Raw genomic sequence first — 26,480 nt, forward strand, 5'->3', positions numbered from 1 at the left:
AGATGTCAGCTGGTAATGAAACAGTGATTCTAACACTGCTCTCTGTCCTTCCACAATCCAAGTAAGGCAGACTAGCGTATTTATCCTGATTAGCCTTTCTCTCAAGAGAGAGAATAGGATTATGAGTGAGTGGAAGCAGACAGTGTGAGCACAGGTGAAGATTTCGGCACCAATCCTGAAATTGCATAGCAGCTCCCTTTTGCTTATCAGCCTCAATAGGTGATGCTGGGACAACCTGAGAGAGAGAAAAGAAAGTGTTCATTAACGTTGAGCTGCCTAGTTTCTGAATTTTAGAAGATAATGAGCATTAAACTTCTATGTCGGTAGTACATTTTAGAAATATTTAGACCATATTTAGAAATGTTGTTCCTCTGTTGACAGTTCAAAATTAAAACTTAAGAAAATTTTTTCAATGTTTATTACCAAATATAAATTAAAAACAAAATAATTGTATTTGTATAGCACTTTAGAGGTTGGAAGGTGATTTTGCTGTTACCTTTAATCACCATATTATGGGAAATGAGCATTAAATGTGAATTTTAAATAAGGCAAGGCATGAAAAATGTATGAGTGATTGAAATCAAAGTAGCTAAGTAAAGTTGCAGAGTTATCAAAATGTTAACCACAATTCTGGTTGGAGTGAATTTAAATTATTCTAATTCAATTTGTCATACCATCTGTTAGGAATTTGATAAGGAGAATAAACCCATTAAACTCTGAGCTTTGGATTTATCGTTTTAACAAGGGGACAGTGTCTGTTCTTTACAAATAATTTTAAATTAATGTTGTTATCTATTTCTGGTAGCTCTTTGCTGTTACTGACTGAGTTGTACAATAGTAAGGCAAAACAATGATGTCTGTGTACCCGTAAATCTAAATCTCAAAATGAAAGCTCTATGGTTGATTTCACCATAATTTTAAACATATTCCTTCAATAAATACTAATCGAGCAACTACTGAGTGTCAGAAATTTTCTAGTAGCTAGAGATAATGGAGTTAGCAAAAATAAATAAATCCCCACCATCATGAGGCTTGCATGAGAGGAGGAAAAAGACAACAGAATAAGTAAATTATATAGCATATTGGAATTAATACAGGATTATTTGCCACTATGAAGTATAATAGACACTAAAACCACCTTCCAGTTTCTGAAGTGCTATACAAATATACTTAATGACATTTTTAATATCTGTCCTAAACTTATGATTACTGGTGGAATAATATCTACCGTGAACTTAATGAATGATAATTGCTGGTCTGTTTTGAAAATTAGAGCCCATACATTGAGGAAATCTGGTTGTGTTATATGGGAGGAGTGTTTCAAGATTAACATGAAATACTCCTTCATTCATACTTTTATACTGATGTCTTCAAATATTAAAGAGGATCTTCAGTATCTGTATTTTGAACAGTAGGAAATACTTCAAAGTTTTTATATTACTATTTGCTCTGAGGACATTTCTGTTACTTATTATCCTTCATAATTTTGACCATGTTAATTTGGCTGAACAAATTATTTTCCATTTATCGTGATAAATCAACATTTTCATTATTGTATCAGTCCATTCTCACGCTGCTATAAAGAACTACCTGAGACTGGGTAATTTATGAAGAAAGAGGTTTAATTTTCTCACAGCTCTGCAGGGTGTGCAGGAAGCATTGCTGAGGAGGCCGCAGAAAACTTAACAATTATACCAGAAGGTGAAGGAATGTCTTAATGGGCAAAGAAGGAGGAAGAGAGAGAAGAAGGTGCTACATAGTTTTAAACAACCAGATCTTGTAAGAACTCACTATCATGAGAACTGCAAGGGGCACATCTGCCCCTGTGATCTAATCACCTCCCACCAAGCCCTTCCTCCAATATCGGGGATTACAGTTTAACCTGAAATTTGGGTGGGGACACAAATCCAAGCCATATCATTCTGTCCCTGGCCCCTCCCAAATCTCATGTCCTTCTCACATTGCAAAATACAATCATCCCTTATCAACAGTCCCTCATAGACTTATCTCATTTTAGCATTAACTCGAAAGTCCATAGTCCAAAGTCTCATCTGAGACAAGGCAAGTCCGTTTTGAGCCTCTAAAAAACAAGTTCTTTACTTCCAAGATACAGTGAGGTACATCACAGACTGAGGTTGAGTGCCTGCGGGTTTTCCAGGCACACAGTGAAAGCTGTCAGTGAATCTAGCGTTCTGAAGTCTGGAGTATGGTGACCCTCTTCCTACAGCTCCACTAGGCAGTGCCACAGTGGGGGCTCTGTGGGGGCAGTCAAACCTCACATTTCCCATCTGCACTGCCCTAGTAGAGGTTCTCTATGAGGGCTCCACCCGTGCAGCAGATTTCTGCCTGGACATCCAGGCATTTCCATACATCCTCTGAAATCTAGGTAGAGGCTCCCAGGCCTCAACTCTTGCCCTCTACACACCTGCAAAGTTAACACCACGTGGAAGCCGTGGCTTACAGCTTGCACTCTCTGGAGCAGAGGCCTGAGACATATCTGGGGCCTTTTAGCAATGGCTGGAGCTAAAGGGGCTGGGACATGAGCAGTGTCCCAAGGTTGTGCAGGGCAGCAGGGCCCTGGGCCCAGGCCATGAAACCATTCTTTCCTCGTAGGCCTCTGGGCCTGTGATGGGAAGGGATGCAACAAAGGTCTCTGAAATGCCTTCAAGGTGTTTTCCTCATTGTCTTGGCTATTCAGCTCGTCTTTACTTATTCAGATTTCTGCAGCTGGCTTGAATTTCTCTCCAGAAAATGGGCTTTTCTTTTCTACCACATTGTCAGGCTGCAAATTTTCCAAACTTTTAAACTCTATTTCCCTTTTAAATATAAGTTCCAGTTTCAGATCATCTCTTTGTTCACATATATGCCTGCACACTGTTATAAGCAGCCAGGCCACATCTTGAACACTTTACTACTTAGATATTTCTTCCACCAGATAGCCTAAATCATCACTCTCAAGTTCAAAGTTCCACAGGTCCCTAGACCAGGGGTACAGTGCCACCAGTCTCTTTGGTAAAGCGTAGCAAGAGTGACCTTTACTGCAATAAATTTATCATCTCCATCTGAGACCGCCTCCTCCCGGACCTCATTGTCCATATCACTGTCAGCATTTTGGGCACAACAATTTAACAAGTGTCTAGGAAGTTCCAAACTTTCCCTTACCTCCCTGTCTTCTTCTGAGCTCTCCAAACTGTTCCAGCCTCTGCACATTATCCAGTTTCAAAGTCGCTTCCACATTTTCAGGTATCTTTACAGCAGTGCCCCATTCCCAGTACCAATTTTCTGTAATGGTTCTTGCATTGCTATAAAGAACTACCTGAGACTGGATCACAGTTCCACAGGCTGTATAGGAAGCATAGCTGGGGAGGCCTTAGAAAACTTTCAATCATGACAGAAGGTGAAGGGGAAGCAGGCACATCTTACATGACTGGAGAAGAAGGAAGAGAGAAGACGGAGGTATTACACACTTTTGAACAACCAGATTATGTGAGATTCACTATCGTGAGAACAGCAAGGGGGAAGTTTACTCCCATGATCCAGTCACCTCCTACCAGCACCCTCCTTCAACACTGCGCATTACAATTTGACATGATATTTGGGTAGGAACACAAATCGAAACCATATCAATTTTATTTCTACTACACAGTAGAATAAATACAGTATAGATAAAATATAATTCCTGCATATTAGGAAGTTCTCCAGAAAAGTCAGTTTTAGATTACCAGGTTATATATTAACAAAATGTATTGGATAAATATCAGTCATAGATATTCTGGGAAATCTCAATTCTCAATTGAGAGTGAATATGGAACAATTTAATTTCTTTCACACTTCTTACATCTTCTGTCTTTTCTACCTCCCACTCTTTTTTTTTTTTTTTTTTTTTTTTTTTTTTTTGAGATGGAGCCTCACTCTGTTGCCCAGACTGGAGTGCAGTGGCAGGATCTTGGCTCACTGCAACCTCTGCCTCCCAGGTTCAAGTGATTCTCCTGCCTCAGCCTCCCAAGTAGCTGGGATTACAGGTACCTGCCACCGTGCCCACTAATTTTTGTATTTTTAGTAGAGGTGGGGTTTCACCATGTTGGCCAGGCTGATCTCAAACTCCAGACCTCAGGGTGATCCACCCGCCTTGGCCTCCCAAAGTGTTGGAATTACAGACGTGAGCCACTGCACCCAGCCTCCCACTCTTAATGCATCTATTTGCCCTCTCCTCTGTTTTACTAACTCATCAGCTTGGCAACCTACAGTTATTTTCTATGTACCTGGCAGATTAGCCAAAAGAATGGTTAGCTAGCATATCAGAAGTGTTCATGTCTCCCATTTTAAAAGAAAAAGTCAACGGAAAAAAACCTTTTCCCTTTTTTCCTTAAGCTATAATTCTTTAAACAGCAATTCATTTAGGGTCTCTTATTTCTCCTCCCAGCTTTTCTTCAGTGCCCTCTAATTTGCCACCGTCATGCTCTCACCAGCAATCACCTAGCTATCTAGGCAATAAACAGTTGGTGTTAGTGGAGTTTTCAAACTCTGACATTTACCTGTTTGTTGAAATACTCAACTCCCTCAATCCTGGCTTCTTATTTTAGTTGCTTTTATTACCACGGCTTCAACTATACCTCTGTAAGCTGGTAAAGTTAAGCTGGAACTCTACAAACTTATATTGTGAGGCCAAATCTTTATTCTGAGCACCAGACTCCTATATCCTACCTGCTAGGCCTCTCCATGTAGATATTCTTCAGATGTCGAGCCGAAGTTTCTTGAGCTAAAGTAATCTCCTTCCATATACACATGCATTTTATGTATTTCCTTTATCATTGGCTCACATGGAACCTCAGGCCCATCCTCCCAGAGATTCGGATTCACTAGAGGTCCAGCGTTGAGACTAGGAATTTGAATTTTAACAAGAATTCCAGCTGACTCTTAACGCTGGTGATCGAAGGACCAGGTTCTTCAGGAAGAGTTCTGTACCAGGGAGCGTTCTGCAGGTGCAGTGATGAGTTGCGGCTCATATCTAGCCTGAGGTCTGCTTTTCAAGCTGTGTGCCCTGTCAGGGACGGTTTTCCATTTTGCAAAGGGAAGTTGCTGGGCTAGCAACAGTTCTGTCAACCCTCAGCACTTCTGTCCTACCCACCCTCTCCGTGTAGTCTGTCTCTGAATCCTATTGATTCTCTCCAATCTGTTCCCTTCTTGTCATTCTCTCTGCCACACCTTAGTCCAAGCCATTGTTTCTTCTTACCTAGATTACCTCACAAACCACTTAATTGGTTTCATAGGCTTGATCCTCTCCCCCATCCCTACTCCACACTTCCAACACTTCTCATTCAGTACCACCATAAAGATTTTTAAAGTACAAATCTGATCATGCCATTTCATGTACATGAAACTCTTAAATCATTTTCTGCTATTTTCTGCAGATTATTAACTCCCTAACATGGCGTGTAATTCTTCTCATGACCAGGAACCTGCTTAACTGACCACCTTCATCTTTCATTACCCTCCAGAGGCACTTTACAGCCAGTCATGCTCTCATTCCTTCAGTGTCTCCCTTTCTTTCTGTCTCACTTCTATGCCTTTGCTTATCTAGTGCCCTCTGTCTTAAACGTCATATACTTTTCTTCCTCCTTGTTTACAGCTGCCTATCTTTTGGAGTACCTGTATTAAATGAGAGGTGATAATAAATAACAACATTGCCTGTGTCACAGGGGTGCTGCAAGGATGAGAAAAAATGATGAATATAGAAACCCTGTATAAATACAGGTAAACATAGTATGTGATGCAAATGTTACTGTTAATTTAAATAGAAATTTAGAAGAGTTTTGTTTTCATCTTATCTGAAAAGATGAAATGCCGTATTGAGGGTATTGCTGTGATTGGTTTGTATGCTGAACAGCTTCTTCATTAACAGAATAGTTGAGTGTTCTGTATACATTGAGGAGGTATAAATTTCTCCTCAGTTAACCTTTCAGTGATGTGATTTTCAGTTGGTTTTTCTGCTCTACCTTTCCTTATTTCCTCATATGGTAGGTGCCAAGCAAATCTGTTCAATTCAGTGGTATGGATTTTATTCAGTTATCAACATATTTCTTCCACTCCCTTTGTAGTCTTTGGCTCTCCAGCAAGGGTTGCCAGCTAGAACGACTGTGGTTGTGATCTCACTTTTATGGGGAGGAGGGCTGCTTTCATTTGAGTGTTACTTTCTTTGCTAGATACATTATTAAGAGGATTCTTACAACCAAAAAAAAAAAAAAAATTCAGAATTTTAGGATGTTTTAGGAATGCATATCTTTTACCATTTTAGTGTCTTAATCTTTTTGTTTAACTTAGTTCATTGGAACATACCATACGATACCAAGAACACTGTGTTCTTTCTCAAACTAAAAAGCATTTCTTCACAGGCATTTTTTCAGTCTTTTAAGTTTTCACTACTTAAAAGGATAAAAGATTTTTTTTCTTAAAGTTTTCTTGTTTTATTAAAAAGCAAACTATGCCTAATATAAGAAAACCAAATACAGAAAGCAAAAAGATTATTAATCATAATTCTACCTATTTACTCATACTCTTAATTGGTATGTTCTAAGTTTTCTGCAATGCAGCATGTGGGGAGGGGGTAGAAATGGTTTTAAAACATTTTTGTGTTTAAACATTTGTTTATAAAAAATGAAATGAGGCTGTATACACCATTCAATAACCAGGTCTTTCATTTAATAGGAACATCTTTTTTCTATTAGCAGGTAAAGTTTTTACCACATCATTTTTTTGCATCCCATTGTACCATAATTTGCTTAACCAGTTTTCATTGATGAATATTTAGCTTGTGTTCAATTTCCAGTACTAAAATCTTTTTATATATTCATCTTTTTTGCTGGTGATTAAATTCCCATTGCATGTAGCTTAAATTCTCAAAGGTAGACTACAGGTCAAATATATGTCCCAGTTTGCAATTCTATCATTTGTTTGAATGTCTTCCGTTTACTAGTGAATTGATGCCATGAAATCTATTATGTTAAAAACTATGTTACATTATGGAAAAAACTGTATTGTACCTTAGTTCTCCAACCCCTTTGTTTAGATCACAGTTTTTTGGGGTGTTTTTGTTTTGTTTTGTTTTGTTTTTTACTCTAGAATTGCTATGATGCACTTAGGACAAATGGTCCCAGTGTTTAAGGACATTAACCCTAACTTGAGAGAGAATTCAGGCTCCTAGGTATAAGTCAGTATGTTTAGTACCCAACAACAGCCTCCTATCTTTGTCTCTGTGTATGGCAGCATCATCCAAAGAAACGACTGACCAGAAACAGTAGCTCATGCTTGTAATCCCAGCACCTTGGGAGGCCAAGGTGGGAGGGTCGCTTGAGCTCAGGAGTTCAAGACCAGCCTGGACAGCATAGCAAAACCCTGTCTCTACTATATATACGAAAAAATTATACAGACAGGGTGGCACATACTTGTGTAGTTCGGGTACTCAGGAGGCTGAGGTGGAAGGATTGCTTGAGCCCTTGAGCCCAGGAGGTTGAGGCTACAGTAAGCTGTGATCGTGCCACTGCACTCCAGCCTGGGCAACAGAGCAAGACTTGTCTCAAAAAAAAAAAAAAAAAAGAAAGAAAGAAAAGAAAAAGAAATGCTTGTAGGTATGTGATTAAAATATAGATTAACTAAAACATATTGTCATAATACTACATATTTTTAGTTCACATTGGTCTGAACTGTAATTTTTTATTTCTATTTTAGCATTTTGCAGTATGATTAATCAATTACTGCATTTTCTATTTTTAGCTTTCGTCTTATCAAATGGTTGGTGAGTTGTAGTGATCGTTTCCCAACTCAGCCTTAATTTTTACCATTTACTACCTTCAGTAGTAATTGAATTATAAATGCCTCAAATTCACTAGCTAGTATGTTTCCATTAGATGCTGTTATAAATCATTTATTTAAGGAATAATTAGCTAGAATTTCAGAAACACTGATTCAAATATATGCAAAGAAGTTGAGTTGCAAAACTTATGTTTGATAAATAGTTACCGATGAGCTTTTCATTTTCCCTTTCTTGTTTGTAAGAAAAGAGATGACTTTCTCAGAACGTACGTTGAGCAGGTGGCAGTTCAGGAGATGAAGGGCAAAGAGACAGAGTTACCACATTTCTTGCTTTCAAACCCTAAATTTGCTTTTTCGTAGTAGTGTGCCCTCATTCATCTGGTTATTATGATGAAGGCATTTTTAAGGCTATCTTTTGTTTAAGTAGCATCTTTTTAACTTTGTCTATCATTAGGAAACTTCGTTGTGTTTTTGTTTTGCTGTAAGTTAGTGTCTCCATATGCCCCATATAAGTGGATATTTAAAACTAGTAATTCAATTATAGTTATTTTGAATAGCTTTTTAGGTGTCTTACGACAATTTCTTGCACAAAAATTTTTTTAGAATAAATGTCAGTACATTCACTTAAATCCTTTAGGGGAATATGGAACATGTAGAAGGTTACTTGGGTCCATTGGATTATTGGCTTAAAACTTTTTGTAACATAATGATAATTAAACCTTATAGCCCAAATTTCATTTATTTTACCAGAAAAACAAATTTACCTTTCTATATCGTGCTGTGAGTGTAATATCCCATGTTAATTTATCAGTACACTGACTGGGCGTGGTGGCTCAAGCCTGTAATCCCAGCACTTTGGGAGACCGAGGTGGGTGGATCACCTGAGGTCAGAAGTTTGAGACTAGCCTGGCCAACATGGTGAAACCCTGTGTTTACTAAAAATACAAAAATTACCCAGGTGTGGTAGTAGGTGCCTGTAATCCCAGCTACCCGGGAGGCTGAGACAGGTGAATTGCTTGAACCTGGGAGGCAGAGGTTGCAGTGAGCCGAGATTGCACCATTGCACTCCAGCCTGGGTGACAAGAGCAAAATTCCATCTAAAAAAAAAAATATATATATATATATATATCTCAGTATGGTTTTAAAAGAAATGATGATAGCTTCTATCCATGTTCTCTTTCCAGGTACCGTTTTGTTTAGTTACCTGTGGACAATCTGCCTTGTCCAATTCAGTAGCCTTGCCACATTGAATTCATTTAAATTAAAATTAAAACTTGAGTTCTTCAGTCAGACTATCTACATTTCAGATGCTAAAGTATCCCGTAGCCACAAATGGCTACTTATTGCATAGCTCTGTGATACAATGTGTCCATCACCACAGAAAGTTCTGTTGGGCATTGCTGTTAAAAAAACAAGTAGCTACATTAAGGAGTAGAATTGAGTTTGGATTAGTTTTGTGCCTTTTTAGTAATAAACAGTTGTCATGTAGGTGTGTTTCCCCAACTTTCCAACTGTTGGAATGAAAAAGAATTCACTGAGAGAGTTTTTATTTTTGACATGTCATTTGCAATGTATACATCTATCAATCAAAGATCTCAGTTCTGCTCTGGCCTCCTTGGTTGAGGGTGAGGTTTATCATTGTCTCTCTGAACTCTTAGCTCATTGAAATTTTCCCTTACAATTCATTGATTAGATTAAGCTGCGTTGATTAACTGCCTTAATCCTTAGCACACACAGGAACTTTTAAATGGCATGCACATCTCTAAGCTGAAATCTGCCATCTAAAAACCACCTGTTGATAAATCTTTCTTTAGGGCAGTGATTCTCCAAATGTGGGAAAGCAAGTTTCTGAACCATCTGTATATTGGCTTCATGTGGTTGCCAGTATTCCATCTGCTAAGCAGTTACCTTTTATTTGTAAACGGTATGTTGAGTACTTGAATATGGCAGACTCTATTTAGTCGTTTAAGTGGCTCCTGAGTTAGCTAAAGGCATGAGGGCAAGGAAATGAGGTACTCTTTATCACAGTATTTTCTAAGACACCTAGGACAACTGATAAAAAATTCCAAGAGGCAGAAGCCTGTTCTTTGTGGGAAGTAGATACTCCAACTATTCATCCTTCCCTTCCAGCTTTCAGTCTAATCCTCTACCTTGGTCACATGACAGAATAGACAAACTGAGCATCCTCCCACTGAGTGGCAGTGCTTGGCAATAGATATAATGGTAATAACTCTTCTTGAATTATGGCTTGGCTACTGCCTGCCCATCAAATGCATAGTAGTCTAATCGAATTGAGCGTGAAACCATCACTGGGGCAAGTAGTATTTACACTGCAGCAATCCAGCCCAGTCTCAGTACAGTACAGGTGACCTGACATGGATTTGGAGCCTGCAGAGTCACAGGTACATGTGCTTTCATTAAGGAGATAATAAGAACTATTTGGAATTAAAGAGTACATACCCAGTTCAGCAGCCAGATCCTGCCACATCCTCTCATTTTGTTTTTAATTTTTCTCTTAAAAATGTTTGTGGGCTAAACAAAACTTACCTGCAGTATGGATCCAGCTTTCAGTCCATGGGAGTGCCACTTCTACCCACAGGGCTTTTCCTTTATTTTTATCAGGAATGGTTGTCTGCGCCTCAAAAACAAGTAACGTTTTAATCCATTGTCTTTCCTAATAAGATGGAATTTGGCAGCCCTCCCATTTTTACAGTGAACCCTTGCTTAAAGAAGCACAAGATTACTGTTACTTAATATGGAGCAACAATGCATGCATATTCAAGTACCTATACTCCCTTTCTTGGCATCCAAGATAAGATCATCACAAAAAGAAAAACACCTTTAATCTTGGAAAATTATTTAGGCTGGGCAAAATGTGAGCCTCCATAAAAAACTTTTTTTTCTTTTTTTCATGAGACAGGGTCTCCCTCTGTTGGCCAGGCTAGATAGAGTGTAGCGGCACAATCACGGCTCCCCGCAACCTCCACCTCTCTGGCCCGAATGATCCTCCCACCTCAACCTCCCAAGTAGCTGGGACTACAGGTGCATGCACCATGCTGGGCTAATTTTTGTATTTTTTTCTAGAGACCAGGTTTCACCATGTTGCCCAGACAGCTCTCGAACTCCTGGTATCAAGCAGTCCACCTGGCTTGGCCTCCTAAAGTGCTGGGATTATAGGCATGAACCACCACACCTAGCCAAAAAATATTTTGAAGCCATACTGCATGTATTGTTGCACAAATAAGTTTATCATGTTTTAAGGCAATGTGCTTAAAATTTTTTCACAGCATGTTAACAACCAGAAACTTAATGTTTTTGCCTTATTTCAACATTAAGAAAGAACACATAAACCCACCCTTTAGCAAACCCATACTCCCAGTTCCCTAATTCTGCTCTAAGTTTGAGGTAAAAGTTGGCGTGCTTGCTTTCTTAGTGCTTTCCAATCTCCTACGGATGTGGTACTGCATATTACAACTTCACATCCACTGATGGTTGTATTCTATTTGCTCGCCTTCTGGAGCACCAGACTATGTTAAGCCAGTCCTTTGGTTGGGAAATGGAATATGTAATCAAATTGCAAATATAGTCTAATTGACCACAAAAACTGTAAGGGAGTCCGATGACATGATTCAAGAATGTGTGAAGTATAAAGACATTCAGCATCAGTGTAGACAGCTGAGAGACAGTGCTATTTGACAGGACCAGCTGGTGAATCATCAGGAAAAGATTGCCTAGCTTACTCATTACTACCAAGTCATAAATCAGGTCTTCTTCAAGAGGCTAGGGGTAAAAGCAGAGGATCATGGGACATGTGGTAGAACTTTAAGCATTTTGGTATTTGTGGGGTTTTTTTAGTGCCATTTGGAGTATTATCTTTGTTAGGAAAAAAAATTGTTCCTACAATCGGTGAATTAAATAAAATCATTTAATCATTTTTTTAAAAGCGTAACAGTGGACCAAGCACAGTGGCTTATGCCACTGTGATCCAAGGATTACACGCCATATGTAATCCCAGCACTTTGCTAGGCTGAGGCAGGTGGATCACCTGAGGTCCGGAGTTTGAGACCAGCCTGGCTAACATGGTGAAACTCCATCTCTACTAAAAACACAAAGATTAACTGGGTGGTCCAAGCTACCTGGGGGGTGGGGCATGATAATTGCTTGAACCCAGGAGGCAGAGGTTGCAGTGAGCTGAAATTGTACCACTGCACTCCAGCCTGGGTGACAAAGCGAGATTCCGTCTCAAAAAAATTAAAAAATAAGATTAATGGTGGTAACTAGAGCTAAACATCTAAACATTTGAGTAGTCTTTGCACTTTTAGGATGGATTTAACCAAGTGTTCTTAAAGCAAATTTATTTTAAAGAGGAACTTAAAGGATAGAGGTGGGGATAGCATGCCAGATGGGTTACAGGTAGGGTTTTCAAAGTATAAAATAATAGTATAAAAACTCAGATAAAATGGGAAAAGATAAAAGAAAAATAAAATTATTGAATAGGAATAGCCTCTAACCAGAAGAAACCCATACTTTTTTTTCTTTTTTAATACTTTTAAGTTCTGGGATACGTGTGCAGAGCATGCAAGTTTTTTACATAGGTATACACATGTCATGGTGGTTTGCTGCACCCATTAACCCAACACCTACATTAGGTATTTCTCCTAATGCTATCCTACCCCTAGCCCCGCCACACCCCAACAGGCCCCGGTGTGTGATGTTCCCTTCGATGTGTCCATGTGTTCTCATTGTTCAACTCCCAGTATGAGTAAGAACATGCAGTGTTTTGTTTTCTGTTCCTGTGTTAAACATGAACGCATCCTTTTTTTATGGCTGCATAGTATTCCACGGTGTATATTTGTCACATTTTCTTTATCCAGTCTATCATTCATGGTCATTTGGGTTGGTTCCATGTCTTTGCTATTGTGAATAGTGCTGTGATAAACATACGTGTGCATGTGTCTTTATAGTAGAATGATTTGTAATCCTTTGGGTATAGACCCGGTAATGAGGTTGCTGGGTGAAATGGTATTTCTGGTTCTAGATCCTTGAGGAATCACCACACTGTCTTCCACAGTTAGTCCACAGTGGTTGGACTAATTTACACTCCCACCAACAGTGTAAAAGCATTCCTATTTCTCCACATCCTCTCCAGCATCCGTTGAGAAATTCATACTTTAAAAAAAATAAATAAATAAGATTAAAACTTTTGGTTGCCAATTAAGGTCTTAGTTCTCTCATAATGACTTTATGATTTAAAAAAAGTGACATATGGATATCTTTGAAGTGTCTTAAAGATGTTTTTATAATAGGAAGTCAATTACGTTGGCCTTCAAAATTTTTATTAACAAGCAAATTGGAGTACAATCTTGGTCGAACTGGCTTGGAAATTCTTATAACTCAGCTCCTCAAAAGTATCAGCTGATTGTGTTGCATTTAGATTCATTCCCTTTCAAAAGCTGCTTAGGAAACAAATTAGTGCTCAGAGCTGTTTACACTTGTAAATGCAGTTAAAATTGAAAAGTCAATTGGGAAACTCACTGGGATCTCTTGATAATAGCAATGGTTGTTTCTGCTATAATAACTTGAACTGATGAGGCAGAAAAAACAAATCACGCCAAGAGTTTATAAAATGATATGTGTATTACTGATGCAAATTAAGTGAGCTACTCACATTGTTTTCTAGATTAAAAAGTAGTTTTTTTCAAGTATATGAAGTAGTCAGTGTATTATGGAAGTTTTTGTTTCCTCTGCTACTGCTGCACAGGATATTTTAAAATATGTTTATAAAACAAATGTTCCGAATTGAACTTTAAAACTCAGTCTTTAACTCAGTTTTTAAATTTCAGTATGACTGATGTAACTGAATAAATTAGAGGTACCTATCTAGATGAATGAGCTACAGTTAACATAAAACCGTCGTCTTGTATATTTTCTGTATGTAAATTTCTATTTAAAAAATACATAATCGAGTAGAAATTCATGATTTTCTTTGGAAGATTGAATGATGCCACAGGAATGCCATTTCTGTATCAGTGCCACTGATATGTTCTTTAGACTAATAGCCCATTAGGCTAAATATAGGAGTAACTTCACTGAAAGATGCCTTTAATTACCCGCTGAGCAGCCTGGCAGAACTGCAAATTCTGGTTTCCTTGCTAGGAGGGACCTTGAGTGATAATTGGTTTGTTTTTGGTGTTTTAAAATATATTTTTAATTTTCTTTTATGTATTTAACTACTTTTGAGTACCCACTATGTGCCAGGCATTTTGACACTGAGAATATATGAGTAAGAGATATGGTCTGTATTTTTCACAGAACCTACATTTTGTCAGGAATTACAGGCCAGGAAAGAGGCAATTGTAAAATCTAGTGTGATAAACTAACCCAGATGTTTGGGTTAAACAAGGCTTCTTAGGGGAAATGAGAAACTAGACAGGAGATGATGATGATCATGACCCACATTTGTAGTGGGAGTGGTGCTGGAGTGAAGCAGAAGGATTTCAGATGTTGTAGGTGCTAGATTTTTTGTGGGGGGCGGGGGAATCTGTTAAGACAGCAAAACCTATGGGATTGTGGGGAGTGAAGAGCTTTCAAGGAGGACACCCAGGTTTCTTCCTTGAGCAGTTGGTGATGCCAGACTCAGTAAGAGGATTGGCTTTGGAGTTGCATGGTGAGAGAGGAAGAGGAGTTAATGTTCAGTATGGTGAGTTCAAGGAGCCAGTAGGTACATCTAAGCAGAAATTATATTACATGAATCATTAAGAAGAAACAGTAGATAAAAAAACTTTAAAAGTCCATATTATTCTTCAAATAGGTATCTATTATAATGACCTGTTGTTGAAGCTCTAGAGTACATCAGAAAATTAGTTATTTAATGTAATTTTTCATCTTGTTTTGGAGTTTACTAAAAACCCCACAAAATTTAACAATAAATATTACTTTCCATAGCCTAGTTCACAACTTTTATTATATGCTAAAGAATTTCATTTCATATAAACTGGAGGAGAAACTTACAAATTACTATATTTACATTCAGCTAAATCATTGCTACATAGAGCTGAGGCAGTGCACTGAGAATGAGACCATTTACTGTTCTGAGGGATTAGCTAACCATCTGTTGGCAACAAGACCTAAAATAGTTTGCAGAGAGTAGGGGAGCTCTTTAATAAATGTTCCAGTTACTAATAGGCAAGCTTCAGGTTCTCTGTGCATACCAGTGTTTCCCAGAAAGCTAAGCATTGGAATCAGATAGCAGAATGGAACCATTTTTCCTTTCGTGTATAACTTGTGATAACTACCGTTTTTATCTTATTATCTAAAATGCATAATAATACAACTTTTAATAAAGCAGGGCTTGTGAACTTCCTTTTTATGTCAGTTTATCCATTTTTGAAGATGTATACTTTATTATTAAAGCTTTGAGATTTATAATGTATGTGTTCTAATGTTGCTGGAAATTTGACCTAATCAGATAATAACTGGTAGAAATGTATACATGATCACAATTGCAGTACAAGGAGCAATGTGATAAATAAAATGTGTATTCTATTTAAGTTTCTAGCAATTTCTGAGCTCATTGGAAGAAACAAGGCTCAGATATTTGAGTTTACCTCATGAGAGCTGTTGTTTACATGTGCTTATAATACGAATGTGTTTTGGAGGTGTGTTCTCACAGCTTACAGTAACTGTTGAGGGAACTGATAACCAATTTAACACTTGGTTTTGACAGTCTCATCAGGTCCCACCATTGGCTGATATTATATATTTTCTAAACATTAATATTCACAAGTATGTTAATACTTGATTTCATACCATTAAAGTGCAAATGCGTCATTATCTTTCTTTTAGCCAGACTTTGGAGTTGAAATAATAAAACCACTGTGAGTTCAATTTTCAAAGCAAAGGATGAATTGCAAAATATATTTTTTTCTGATGAATCAGCTAAAACTTTTTTTAAAACTAGCTCCTGAGTGGCTCTCCGCTTACTCAATTTAAAAAGCTAAGCAGATTTAAACTGGTTAGTTCTGGCAGACATAAATTTTCAGGTCCACATTCCTGATTCACCTTCATTATAAAAGTAGTGCTGTTTGACTTTAATAATATGGCTTGAACTTATAAATATGTGTGAATATATTCTATATTTTGAAATATATTAGATATTTGCAAATGTATTTTATATTTTTAAAAAACAATTGAGGTAGCATACTTACACTCAACTAAGTTGGGAGATATAAAAAGTAATATTTCTGTTATTTATGATATATTGAATATTTGTGAGTTGAGGAATTACTGGCTATTGGATCTTGGCAGATTGAATTTATTGCTATATGAAAAATGATTGTGTATAATGCATTTCTTCTAGAAAATAAAATTATCTTGATAAGGTTTTAGTAACTATAAAATGGAAATGTGAAAAATGTTAGATGCTTTGATTTTCTTTAAAAATAAATCTAAATAGTTTATTGACTTTTTGACTTTTATTAATTTGTATTTTTCTGGTTCTGGTTTATTTTTCTTCAATAAACATAGCACAATTTAAAAACATGATTTACTGTGTTTTGGGGGCGAGACTTGTTGAGCATTTCTGTTATTGAACCTCATAATATTATAGACACTTTTGCAAGTGTGTACTTCAGGTTTAATGAAGAAAGCACTGTAATGTAAAGGCCAAGAATCTGTAAAGGTAAATTGCTGGGTTCAGTAGTATTTTTTTATATTGTGCAGTAACATCTCTGGACTAAGATTAAAATTGAATAATTAAGTTTTTAGGTTTTGCTATCCTTAAGAATTTAATATTACTGAATATTGAATTAAATTTAAGCAGAAATTATTAGGCCACATGGTATGTTAATACTAATGTTCTTTAGCATTTTCCCTCTATTTCGCAGACTATCAAGGACTCTGTGATTTTACTAAGATTTGTATATTCTTAAAGTGACTTATAGAAAACAAAATTTCTCAAGTCTTTTGTTTCTCTTTTTTTTCCATAGGGGTACCAAAGTCTGATCTCTTGCACACCAAATCATTAAGGGGCCATAAAGACTGCTTTGAAAAATATCATTTAATTGCAAACCAGGGTTGTCCTCGATCTAAGCTTTCAAAAAGTACTTACGAAGAAGTTAAAACCATTTTGAGTAAGAAGATAAACTGGATTGTACAGTATGCACAAAATAAGGATCTGGATTCAGATTCGGAATGTTCTAAAAACCCCCAGCAGCATCTGTTTAATTTCAGGCATAAGCCAGAAGAAAAATTACTCCCACAGTTTGACTCCCAAGTACCAAAATATTCTGCAAAATGGATAGATGGAAGTGCAGGTGGCATCCCTAACTATACACAAAGAATTTTGGAGCAGAGGGAAAATACAGACTTTGGACTTGCTATGTTACAAGATTCAGGTGCCACTTTATGTCATAACAGTGTATTGTGGCCTCATAGTCACAACCAGGCACAGAAAAAAGAAGAGACAATCTCTAGTCCAGAGGCTGATGTCCAGACCCAGCATCCACATTACAGCAGAGAGGAATGTAAGTAAAATGGGGAGAAAAGTAACAGTTGGGTGGTTTGGGATTTTTATACATTTATATAAATGTGTAATGGGTCAAGAATTTTGCTGTGGAAACGTAGATTTGGTAACAGATTCACCTTAGCAAAAATGAGGCATCTTAAAACTTTTCATTCACTGGAATTCTATCTTCTAAGCATTGAAGTTCAGCAGTTTCCATGTTTGTTTTGCCATATAAAATGATTACACTAAATGGAATCAACAAACTGTGAATTGGAACATCCAGGACTCGTATAGTTTAGAAGTACAGCTTCATCTGTTGGCTAATACACATTGTCATGTTGCTGATCCCTACAAGACTGATGTAGGCATGTGTCTTGTTGACTGGTGGTGGCATTTCAAAAGCAAAAATCTGACATTTTACTAAAGGCCAAAGGTAATGTGTGCACTTACTGTAAAGTTAGAAAGGGTGATTCATTCTCTCTACATCTATTTCTACAAAAATTTACAGAAGCTGAGGTGATTTTAATTGTCTTGAAACATGATTTCAGAGCCAGAAGGGACCTCTAATATCTTGTTATACAACTTCTTGATTCTAAATGTGAATTATTTAAGATTATATATCTAGATAGACAAATTGATGTTTCAAACTGCATATTATAAGCTGTGTAATGCTTAATCAAAATAAGCTTAATGGGTAGTGACTTAACACTTTTTAAAAACTGAAACAGAATAGGAGATACCAGAATTCATTGGACCTACTACTAAGTATTTTTTGGTGAAACTTTTGTTTCATTGGAGGGTGGTGGTGTACTGGGAGTGATTTAAAAAATATGTTTCTGGCCAGGCACAATGGCTGACACCTATAATCCCAGCACTTTGGGAGGCCAAGGTGCGAGGATCACTGGAGCCCAGGAGTTCAAGACCAACCTAGACAACATAGCAAGACCCCATCTCTACAAAAAATAAAAAAATGAGGTGTGGTGGCACACATCTATGGTTCCAGCTTCTAGGGAGGCTGAGGTGGGAGCAATCACTTGAGCCCAGGAGGTTGAGGCAACAGTGAGCCATTGATCACACCACTGCACTCCCAACGGGGTGACAGAGCGAGACCCTGTCTCAAGACAGAATAAAAATAAAAGTTTCTTACCATGGGTTGTGGTCAGGGTTTGAAAACGTCTCCTCCACACTTAAGAGCATTAATGGTTGAATGCTGGAGTACTGCTGAATGTTGTGTTGACAGTTAAGTGCAGATTTTAAAAAATAGGATATTGTGTTGGTGATGTAAGCTGCATGTTTTCCTAGGTTGTTGTGGTAATAGTGAATACATTTTCATGTTTCAGTGAATTCGATGACTCTTGGTGAGGTAGAACAACTGAATGCAAAGCTCCTCCAGCAAATCCAGGGTAAGAATCACTCTCACTGCTTTTTTGTGTGTGAAAAATTTTGACATAGAAAATCACCTACGATAAGACACCATTGGCTTTATCTACCTTTAAATTTGGAAATGAGCCGGGCGCGGTGGCTCAAGCCTGTAATCCCAGCACTTTGGGAGGCCGAGACGGGCGGATCACGAGGTCAGGAGATCGAGACCATCCTGGCTAACACGGTGAAACCCCGTCTCTACTAAAAAATACAAAAAAAACTAGCCGGGCGAGGTGGCGGGCGCCTGTAGTCCCAGCTACTCGGGAGGCTGAGGCAGGAGAATGGCGTAAACCCGGGAGGCGGAGCTTGCAGTGAGCCGAGATCGCGCCACTGCACTCCAGCCTGGGTGACAGAGCCAGACTCCGTCTCAAAAAAAAAAAAAAAAAATTTGGAAATGAGATATTCAAACCTGTTAGAATTTCCAGAGCAGAAAGAATAAGAAACAAACAACTTTCAATTGCAGAGGAAATACATTTTTCTTTTAGTTTCTTTGTTTTTTTTGTTTTTTTTTTTTACAGAATCTTGCTTTATCACACTGGTTGGAATGCAGTGGTGATCCTCCCAAGTAGCTGGGTCTTACTGTCATGTGCACCATTACACCCAGCTAATTTTTTTTTTTTATAGGGGTGGGGTCTCACCATGTTACCCAGGCTGATCTCGAGATCCTGGGCTCAAACAGCCCTCCTGCCTCAACTTCCCAAAGAGCTGGCATTACAGGTGTGAGCCACTGCACCCGGCCACATTTTTCTTTTCTAAGTGAAAATGGAAACTACAACCTCTTACTAACATTTTATTGACTACCCACGATTGCACCAGGCACTGTGTGGGAGTGCTCCCAAACAGTTCTTTAAGGCATGTGATATTAGTCTTTTTTGTTAAATTATAAACAATTTCAAACATATATAAAAGTAGTGAGACTAGCATAGTGAACCCCTTAAGCCATCTTCACCAACTTCAACTGTTATCAAAGGCATAATAATAATCATCTCTACTTGCATCCATTCCCATTGCACTACCCATAGCATGGATTATTTTCAGCCAAATCCCAGCTAACACATTCGTTTTTGTCCATAGATTAGGATTTCTTCTAAAAGATAACTTTTTAAAAAACAGTCACAATCTCATTATCACACAATTTAAATTAATAATTCCTTAACATCATCAAGTCTGATGCTAACACTTAACAATTAATGTTCAGATTCCCCAATTGTCTCCTTTTCAGTTTATTTCCTTTTAGATGAGAAAATTGTACTTCAGAGATGTTAAGTTGCTTACAGAGATCATGCATGCAATCAGTAGCAGATCAAGGATTTAAACTCCAAAGCTTAACCACACAGCCTCTCAGAATAATAAAAATAATTGCAATAATAGTTGTAGAAATTTATGAGTGCTTTACAAATATGATCTCATTTAAGTTTTACAGTAGCCTGGTGAAGTGCTTACTGTCGTTATTAATGTTACACAGGAAAGGAAACTGAAACCAAAAGTTGCTTGCCTGAGGCATGTAAGAGTAGGAACAAGGATTCAAAACTCCTGGTAGTCTGATTCCAAAGCCTCTTAGAAGGGATTCCAGACCTGAATACTAATGGGCACTTCTTGTCCGTAAATCACATTATATACTGATTGAATCTGTTTATAGATTCTAATTGAGAAAAGTGGCTCAGCTACAGTAGCAGCCACCATGTTCGCTGTGCATCTCTGGAGTCATTGCTATGACTCCAATTTCACTTGATGGAGAAAAGCCAAATTCCACTTGGCTATGTACAGTATACGATGCCTAGGATGATCAGAACTGACATGCTTCGTAGAGAACACAAGTGTTTCCTTGGTATCAAATCAGTTTCATTGTGACACTTTGCCCAATGCATAGATTTCAGTTAGAGTTCTTGAAATATAAATCATAGCACTGGCTTTCTGCATGCTACAAATGAAAGTTTTTCAATCTTTTACAGAAGTTTTTGAAGAGTTAACACACCAAGTGCAAGAAAAAGATTCTTTGGCCTCACAGCTCCATGTCCGCCACGTTGCCATCGAACAGCTTCTGAAGAACTATTCTAAATTACCATGTCTGCAAGTAGGGCGAACAGGAATGAAGTCACACCTACCCATAAACAACTGACCTGAACAGACTTACTTAGTATGCCCTGCCCTTTATTGGTCTCCCAGACATGCAGACTTCGAAGAAGTTTGAAGAAAGTCCTGGTCCATTTTTTTATGGTCATTAAATTTGCCAAACATAAGGCAGTATTAGACATCTTTTTCAAATAAAGCAGATCATTATACTCTTCTGGGGCTAATCATTTTGGCTCATTTGGGGACTCTTTTTTCCCATAATTACTAAAATTTTATCACATGTGACTACTTAAATACACTGTTAGAGTGTCATTTTATTAAACATTTTAATGTAATTCACCTGTCGAAACAACAGATTAACAAACTCCTTAAACTACTAAAGATAATTTTTAAGAGGGAAATGGAATTCATATCACCTCTTATTTATTATGAGCAATATTTTAATATAAAAATTTTATATGTAAAAATGCTATTTTAGGTACTTGCCATTCTCTTTATAATTGTATATTTGAGTGGTTCTGTATATTTATTTACACTATCATGTGTGAATATGTTCACCCATATTTCAGGTCACTGCATTTTACTCTTTTAATACAGTGTTTTTACAACAGTTACCTTGCTTTCCAAAGATAAATGTATTTTGGATTAGAAATCTATTTAGTTGAGTTGTTTTAATTTCTAATAACTCTTAAAAAGAGGAATTAGTAACTTTTTAAAGCAGTATTCAAGTAAATAAAATACATTATTTTGTTTTCTAACAAAAGCAGTTACTTGGGAAGAAAAGACTAATCTGGCTTCTCTGTCAATTTGTCTCCATGGAAATGAAAGCCTCCTCTGCTTCTTTCATTATTAGCTTCACACCAATGACCGATGCATTAGAATTTGGACAGAGTAAGTCAAGCCTCACTTCCAATTCAAATATAATATCTATCTTCAAATTGAATGTGCTGTGAAATTGTTCTGTCTTTGAAAAGAAAGTGAGGTTATTTTGTGTGCCACAAAGTTTCAAGAATACTTAAACTGTCCAAATTGTATTATCACCATCATTGATCTTAGTGCTCAAAAACGTTGTGAGGTATTTTTCTAAACTTTATAGAGAAAAACAGGATTACTTGACAGAAGAAAAGCAAAACTCCTAATTAAAAAAATATAAGCCTATATATAGAATGTTCTCGTAAGTTGCCTATGATGCTTCCAAAGAGTTTTTATCTAACAGATTGTCCCAAACAGCTAGATAAGTTTTAATAATGTATTATAGTAAAAGCTATAACCAATGCAGAATTAAAATGGGCTCTAAATTCTGTTTTTAACTCATGTTTAGAATGTATATATGAGGTAGATCCTTGCTTGAAAGTATCTACAGAAAAGCCCAGTAACTTGGCAGCTTCATGCATAAATATATAAATGACATTTGCCTTAAATTTGGCAGCCTACCCTGGCTTGGGTCAGATTTTATTCTTAAACACAAAAAAAGTATTTAAGCAAACACTTAAATCTAATTGAAAACAACTTTTTGTAATGCTAACGTGTTAAATTGGCCTGAAAGTATTAATTGATATCCATTGATTTTTGTTTTGTTTTTCTTTGAAGTATAACATTACTTTTTGGGGGAATTTTTGAAAGATGCTTTTGATTTCTCTCAATTCTTTAAGTCATGCAAAATGAATTTAAAATCCAGGGAGTATGGATGCATTGCCTTAGTTTTGATGAGCTTTAAATTAAATGTGTGCAATATCAAAATATTCAAAATTACAAGTTGGGTAAATACATTTCCTGATTATGCCAGTATCTTAGTGCTTAATTGTTCCCACATTTTCAAATTTGACTTTACTCTTTTCTGGCGTAATTCAGTAAGATGGTTACCAGCCAGTGTGTTTGCGCACATTTGGGTTTGTGTTTAGATGAGTTAGGGACAGTGATAAAAGTTGGGGATATGTTGCATTTGATATCAGTAGTAGCATATTTCCAGAATATGAGCCATAAGTTGCAGTCCTGAATGCTACAGTGTTATCCAAAGAAAGGAGTTTTCTGACAAATACATAGCTTTACTAATGAGTACGGAACAAGTGGATAAGAGTGTGCATGTACTAAGGTCTTAAGTGGGGACTCTGATTTATTGCATTTAGATATTTCTACTTAAGCTCTTCAAAGGAGAGGTGCTCTTAAAAAAAACTTTGTGGTGCTGGTACTCACACTACTTTATTTGGATGAGTTCCTAGTGAAAAAAAATTGTTTGAAGTATTTTGCACAGCAGTTTATCCAAATATTTGGTAAACTTATAATTTAGTCCTATGTTTTCTTAATTGAATATGCAATTACTGTGTATGCAAATATAAGTATCAGGTACAGAGTTGAGTTCTAACAAGAGAACATGAAATATCACATATTGTTTTCCATACTTGGCTGTTCTCTACTGTTGTTAGTAATTTTTGAGGATGTTTCGAAGCATATCTCATGTACTACTGTTTAAAAAGTGGCAAACCATACTGCCAGTCATTCATTACTAAATTTTCAGAGCTTATGTGATTAAGAGGAGTGAGATAAGACTAATTGTTTTCATGTTCAGTTTTACAATTTGACAAGTTAAATTGAGTTTTAAAAATCAGAAAAGTGTTTTTGACCACACAGATTCTCTTTAAAGTTTTAAATCAGTTCAGCCTTATAATTAAGCTAAAAATCAATTATGTTTACTCTGAGATTATCATCTTATCCTTTGATCCTCATATTAATATCTAAATTAGTCTTTTTTAAAAGGCATACACTTGAGTGTCCAGTAATAGATGATTCAGGCAGCAGAATAGTGTTTTGTTGTGTCCTTTACTATGAATAGTGGTAGAGCAAAGACACGTTCTTAGGTTTTCAAAATACATGTTCATTTTACCACAAAGTGCCCATTTTTATATACATTTAAGGATTATTTTTTCAATGTCAACTTCATGTTAGAAAGTGATTTCAGAAATATAGTCAAAATATATAGTCAAATATATCTTGACAGGCATCTTGAGATACGGATTTTCATTTTACCATCTTTTTTGTTTGTTTTTGTTTTGAGACAGTCTCGCTCTGTTGCCCAGGCTGGAGTGTAGTGGCGCAATCTCAGCTCACTGCAAGCTCTGCCTCCTGGGTTCACGCCATTCTTCTGCCTCAGCCTCCCAAGTAACTGGGACTACAGGCGCCCGCCACCACGCCCAGCTAATTTCTTTTTGTATTTTTAGTAGAGATGGGGTTTCACTGTGTTAGCCAGGATGGTCTCGATCTCCTGACCTTGTGAGCCGCCCGCCTCGGCCTCCCAAAGTGCTTGGATTACAGGTGTGAGCCCTTGCGCCCAGCCATTTTACCATATTCTTTATGACTGAAAATGGTTTTGTGTTTTATGTTGTTTATGTTTTTTTTACCTTAGTGTTTACACTGGTAAGGCTTGTTAGTACATTTTTGTGGTTTTTTTTAAAGTAAGCTTTTAGATCTATTTGTGTTTTAATGTTTCCCAGTTTGGGTTTTGTTTTGTTCTGGAAGAATCTGCTTTCGTTATTAAATTATAAAATGTAACATGTAAATGCTCTAAAGTAGGGATTTTTAAAGAGTAAATTATTTGTGTAGCTTAATTGGAGGTTCAGGTTAGTGACCATAAAGTGGGTTACTTGTACATGAAAATTTTAAATGGTACCATGTAAAATTCTTGTATTGTCACTTTTTCTGACTTATGCCAGTTCATTTACTGACAAATGTTGTTACTAAGAGCTTATTAAGAAGTGTAATACGCTATAAAAAATGTTAATACTTTTTGTTCAGATGTAAAGCAAAGATAATTGATATCATTTCAGTGTGTGATTGTATTTTTAACTTTAGGTTGGTAGGAGTAATTATTTCAGGAAATTTGTGGTGAAAATTAGTAAGACATAAAAGCCTCAACAGTTTATTCTTACCAAGTAAAGTTCTGTGGTCATGGGCCAGGGAAGAGTTTATTTACCGGAATACTAGAGCCCTCACACGAAATAAAGGTAACTTGGAGGAGGGCTATAATGCTTGCATCTCAGGATTTTATTTCACTTCATCCTTTCAGAATTGCCCTTATTATGGTACAGTCTAACCTATTAAGCAACTTCTGGCTATGGTAACATTGATATGAACCATATTATGTCAAGTCTCCAAAAATACCTAGTTTGTAACATATGCTTTCCCTGTTCTTTTTAGTTGGAGTCCACATTACTAATACATTTTAATAATATTTAATTATTTCACAGTTTTAAGTTTACTAAAGTAAACAAAAAATCATGAAGATAAGTATTGCCCTCCCCCAAAAAAGGTTTCAAGATTAGTTGAACTTCCCTCAACTACACCTAAATAAAGCAAAGGGGAATTTTAGTAAATGTGTACCTTGTCTCTTTCAGACACATCTAGAATGTTTTTCTTTCACCGTACCTCCAAAAGAGGCAGTTTAGAAAGTATTAAGTAGTAACTTTTGTTCAATTCCATTTTGTGTGTGTGTTTGTGTGTGTGTGTGTGTGTTAACCTTACTTTAAAACAGTAGCATATACTATGGTCATTGAACTTAATCTCCCTGGTGTTAGAAATTTACTTTACAAAATTGTGTTAAGACTTGGAAAAACAAAATGAAACTGCTGTGGTAAAAACCAAGTTCGTTTCAGAAAAGTATTGACAATTGTTTGGCTGTTATATTTTCTTTGAAAACTGCAATAATTTATATATTTGTATTGCTCTGCTTTGGAACTGTATATATGCTTGTCTACTATTTTTAATTTTACAACAATAAAATAAGTATTTTGTTATCTGCTAGCTTGAGTGAATGTTTTTAAAAGTAGCTATTTTTTTTAAATGGTGGGTCTATATGAAGGGTTTTGCTTTGCAGGTTTAGGGAGTCTATACTTAGAATGATGTTATCTGACAATTTCTTAATTTCTTGTAACAATCTTAACTTAGCTTTGATACTTAATATTCTCTGTCTCCCAACAATACAGAAGCAGGAAATAAGATGCCTGTGACTTACTAGATGTCTATGCAATTTTTTTTAATTGGGGTGTAATTTATATACAGTAAGCACACAGGCATTTTACTGTATCGTTTGAGTTTTAACAAATGTATGCAACTGTAGAGCCATCACTCCCTTTGGGTCCCTTCACGGTCACTTCACTTTCCATTTTCCTTCCACTGATTGTTCTGATCCTTTTTTGAGATGGAGTGGAGTCTCTCTCTGTTGCCCAGGCTGGAATGCAGTGACATGATTTCAACTCACTGCAACCTCCACCTCCTGGATTCAAGCGATTCTCGTGCCTCAGCCTCCTGAGTAGCTGGGATTACAGGTGCACACCACCACGCCTGGCTAATTTTTGCGTTTTTAGTAGAGACAGGGTTTTGCCTTGTTGCCCAGGCTGGTCTTGAACTCCTGATCTCAGGTGATCTGCCTGCCTCGGCCTCCCAAAGTGCTGAAATTATGGGCATGGGCCACTGCGCCTGGCCTGATTGTTCTGATCTTTATTACTGTACTTTGCATTTGCCTGCATTAAAAAGTTTACATAAATGAAGTCATTTTTTCATTCCACTGTATGTTCTTAAAATTCATGTTAGCTCAAGGATCAGTAATAGTTCATAGTTCAGTTCCTTTTTTTTTTTTTTTTGTGGCTGAGTACTACTCCTTTGTATGAATATATTATAA

At 36.9% G+C, this 26,480-nt stretch overlaps 1 protein-coding gene across 1 annotated transcript in view; it reads left to right on the forward strand.

Moving 5' to 3' along the window:
• C3H21orf91 (chromosome 3 C21orf91 homolog) overlaps positions 1 to 25,596 on the forward strand; it is a 34,202-nt gene extending 8,606 nt beyond the window's left edge. Inside the window, exons 3-5 of the mRNA XM_050782177.1 lie at positions 16,797 to 17,333; positions 18,655 to 18,717; positions 20,689 to 25,596. Of these exons, the coding sequence (XP_050638134.1) occupies positions 16,797 to 17,333; positions 18,655 to 18,717; positions 20,689 to 20,855 (767 nt within the window). The 3' untranslated portion in view covers positions 20,856 to 25,596. The remainder of the gene's footprint in view (positions 1 to 16,796; positions 17,334 to 18,654; positions 18,718 to 20,688) is intronic.
• Positions 25,597 to 26,480: the final 884 nt, after the last annotated feature.

This window comes from Macaca thibetana, chromosome 3 (genome assembly GCF_024542745.1).
Source record: "Macaca thibetana thibetana isolate TM-01 chromosome 3, ASM2454274v1, whole genome shotgun sequence".
In the NCBI taxonomy this organism is placed as follows: Eukaryota; Metazoa; Chordata; class Mammalia; order Primates; family Cercopithecidae; genus Macaca; species Macaca thibetana.